General features: G+C 71.9%; 1 protein-coding gene across 1 annotated transcript in view; it reads left to right on the top strand.

Moving 5' to 3' along the window:
- LOC108510162 (Schwann cell myelin protein-like) overlaps window positions 1-1,779 on the top strand; it is a gene marked incomplete at its 3' end in the record, with an annotated part of 4,839 nt that extends 3,060 nt beyond the window's left edge. The window contains exons 4-7 of the mRNA XM_017839847.1: window positions 27-96; window positions 448-759; window positions 1,204-1,300; window positions 1,701-1,779. Of these exons, the coding sequence (XP_017695336.1) occupies window positions 27-96; window positions 448-759; window positions 1,204-1,300; window positions 1,701-1,779 (558 nt within the window). The remainder of the gene's footprint in view (window positions 1-26; window positions 97-447; window positions 760-1,203; window positions 1,301-1,700) is intronic.
- Between the last annotated feature and the right edge of the window lie 1,033 nt (window positions 1,780-2,812).

Below are 2,812 nucleotides of genomic sequence, written 5' to 3'. Positions count from 1 at the left end.
GCCTGGCCTTCAACATCACCGTGGAGTGTGAGGGGGGTTTGGGGGGATTTGGGGGATGCATTGGGGTCAGCCTGGCCTTCAACATCACCGTGGAGTGTGAGGGGGGTTTGGGGGGATTTTGGGGAGTGTTGGGGTCAGCCTGGCCTTCAACATCACCATGGAGTGTGAGGGGGGGTCCTGGAGGGGCCCTGAGGGGGGCCCTGGGGGGGTACTGGGGTCACTTAGGGTGGTATTGGGGTCATTAAGGGGGGGCTTGGGGGGGTCTTGTGGTATCCATGGTGTTTTGGCCCCCCCGGGCGCAGTTCTGGGCTGTCCCGTGGTGTCGGGGGGGGTGTTGGGGTGTCCTGTAGTGCCCGGGGGGTTTTGGGCTCCCCTGGGTGCAGTTCAGGGGTTTTGGGCTCCCCCGGGTGCAGTTCTGGGGCCCATTTTGGTCTCCCCCCCCCGCAGACCCCCCCGTCCTGCTCCCCGAGTCCCGCTGCACCCCGGTCGGGGAGGGGGCCCGGTGCGTCTGCGCGGCCTCGGCCGTCCCCGAGCCCGTGGTGGCCTTCGAGCTGCCCTCCCACAACGTCACCGTGGCCGAGGGGCACCGGGACTACGCCCTGGCCACGCCCGGGGGGGTGCCCGGCCCCGGGACGGGCCCCGGGACGGTGACGGGGGTGCTGACCCTGCGCGGGACCCTCGAGCCCCGGCTCGCCGTGCTCTGCCTCGCCCGCAACGCCCACGGCACCGCCCGGCAGCAGCTGCGCTTCCACCACCCCGGTGAGGGCTGGGGGCACCTCGGGGGGCATGGGGGGCACCTCGGGGGGCACCTGGGGAACGGGGGGGTCACCTGGGGCAGATAGGGCAACATAGGGGTCACCTGAGTCACCCTGGGGGGCACCTCGGGGGGCACCTGGGGCACAGGGGGCAACATGGGAGGCAAAGGGGGCAACGCTGGGGGCACCTGGGGCAACATGGGAGTCACCTGAATCACCCCGGGGGGCACCTGAGGCACCTTGGGGGGGCACCTGGGGCAGTGGTGAAGGGGGGGTGGAACGTGGGAATTCCCCAGGCCGGGTTCCCGTGGGGGTGGAGGGGAGGGGGAGGGTTTGTAGCCCACTGAGGTGGGTTTATTGCCCCAGGGGGGAAAAGTTGGAGGTTGTTGCCGCTCGAGGGGGGTCTTACCCCCCCCATGACCCCACTGAATCCCCCCTGTGCCCCCAGCGGGGCTGGTCTGGGCCAAGGTGGGCCCGGTCGGGGCCGTCGTGGCCTTCGCCGTCGTCATCGCCCTCGTGTGTTACCTGAGCCAGAGCCGCCGCAAGTGAGCCCCGCCCCCCACGGGCCCCGCCCACCGGGGGCCACGCCCACCTGGGGCCCCGCCCACCTGGGGCCACACCCATGGGGGGAGGGGACACATCCATGGGGAGGAGGGACCCCCCCACCCACTGGGAGGCCACGCCCCTGTAAGCCACACCCCTTAAAAGCCACGCCCCTTAAAAGCCACACCCCTCAGGGACACACCCCAAGTACCACACCCACCAGAGGCCACACCCCAGTGGGAGAGGCCACACCTTGCCCAGGGACCACACCCCACAGGCCACACCCCCTTGGAAGAGACCACACCCATCCCCGATTTGCCACTCCCCCGGGGGGTTTTGGGGGGTGGGCGGGGCCAGGGTCAGAGGTCACGTGTGACGCGGTGCCCCCCCCCCGTCCCCCAGGAAGGCGTCGGGAGCCCCCGAGGTGACCCCGGTGGCCCCCCCGGGGCAGGGGGGGGACCCCGAGCGGCGCCCGCTGCAGGTGAGGGGGGAGGGGGCACCTGGAGGGCTCGGAGGGGCTTTGGCGGGGGGGGGNTCCAGGCTTCCCCCGGACGCAGCTGTCCGGGGGCCCCCCCACATGGCCCCGGGGGAGGGGGGGTGACATCACCGGGCTGGGGACAAACGTCCCGTTGTGGCCCCGATGGCACCGCCAGGACCGCGGGGTCCCTCCAGACCCCCCGGAGCCCCCCCGCGCTGTCCCCCAGGGGCCCAAGGATGGAGGGGACCCCCAGACCTCTGGGACCCCCCAAAAACATCTCGGACCCCTCAAACCCCTGGGACGCCCCCAAACTCCTGGGGCCCCCAAAAAACTGCTGGGACCCCCCCGAATCCCTGGGAGCCTCCAAACCCCTGGGCCGCCCCCAAACCCGCGGGGTCCCCCCCGGCCGCCCTGACCCCCCCGGGGGTGTCGGTGACACAGAGGGTCCCTTTGTCCCGTCGGGCCGTGGGGTGACGGCGGCGCGTCAGGAATTCGCGGCGTGGGGGGGCCCGGAGGGGGTCGGGGGGGCTCGGGAGGGGTCGGGGGGGGTCAGGAGGGGCAGTACCGGGTGTTGTCACCCGCCCCCGGCACCGCCTGGGACCGCCTGGGGACAATGGGGACAATGGGGGACAGTGACACGGGGTTGGGGGGGCGGGGGCGGACAGGGGACAATGGGGACAGCGGGGACGGGAGGGGGGGATGGGGACAATTGGGGGCACTGGGGACACTGGAGGGGGACCGGGGGGACACAGGAGACACTGGGGTGACACTGGGGTGACACTGCGGTGACCCCCGTGTCCCCCAGCGCCCACCATGAGGCCCGTGGTCACCACCCTCCTGCCCCCCCTCCTCCTGCTGCTGCTGCTGCTGCCACCAGGTACTGGGAGCACTGGGAAGGACTGGGGGGGGCACTGGGAGGGACTGGGATGGGCTGGGACCCCCAAAACCCCATTACCAGTTCTGTTCCCCCCTTCCCCCCAGCCGTGGTGTTCCCCTGCCCTTAAGAGCCCTGGGGGACCCCTGGAGCCCCAATCCC

This window comes from Lepidothrix coronata, unplaced genomic scaffold, assembly GCF_001604755.1.
Source record: "Lepidothrix coronata isolate B3197 unplaced genomic scaffold, Lepidothrix_coronata-1.0 Scaffold514, whole genome shotgun sequence".
Taxonomy (NCBI): domain Eukaryota; kingdom Metazoa; phylum Chordata; class Aves; order Passeriformes; family Pipridae; genus Lepidothrix; species Lepidothrix coronata.
The sequence above is the reverse complement of the archived record's forward strand: the minus strand, read 5'-3'. Positions and strand labels throughout refer to the sequence as shown.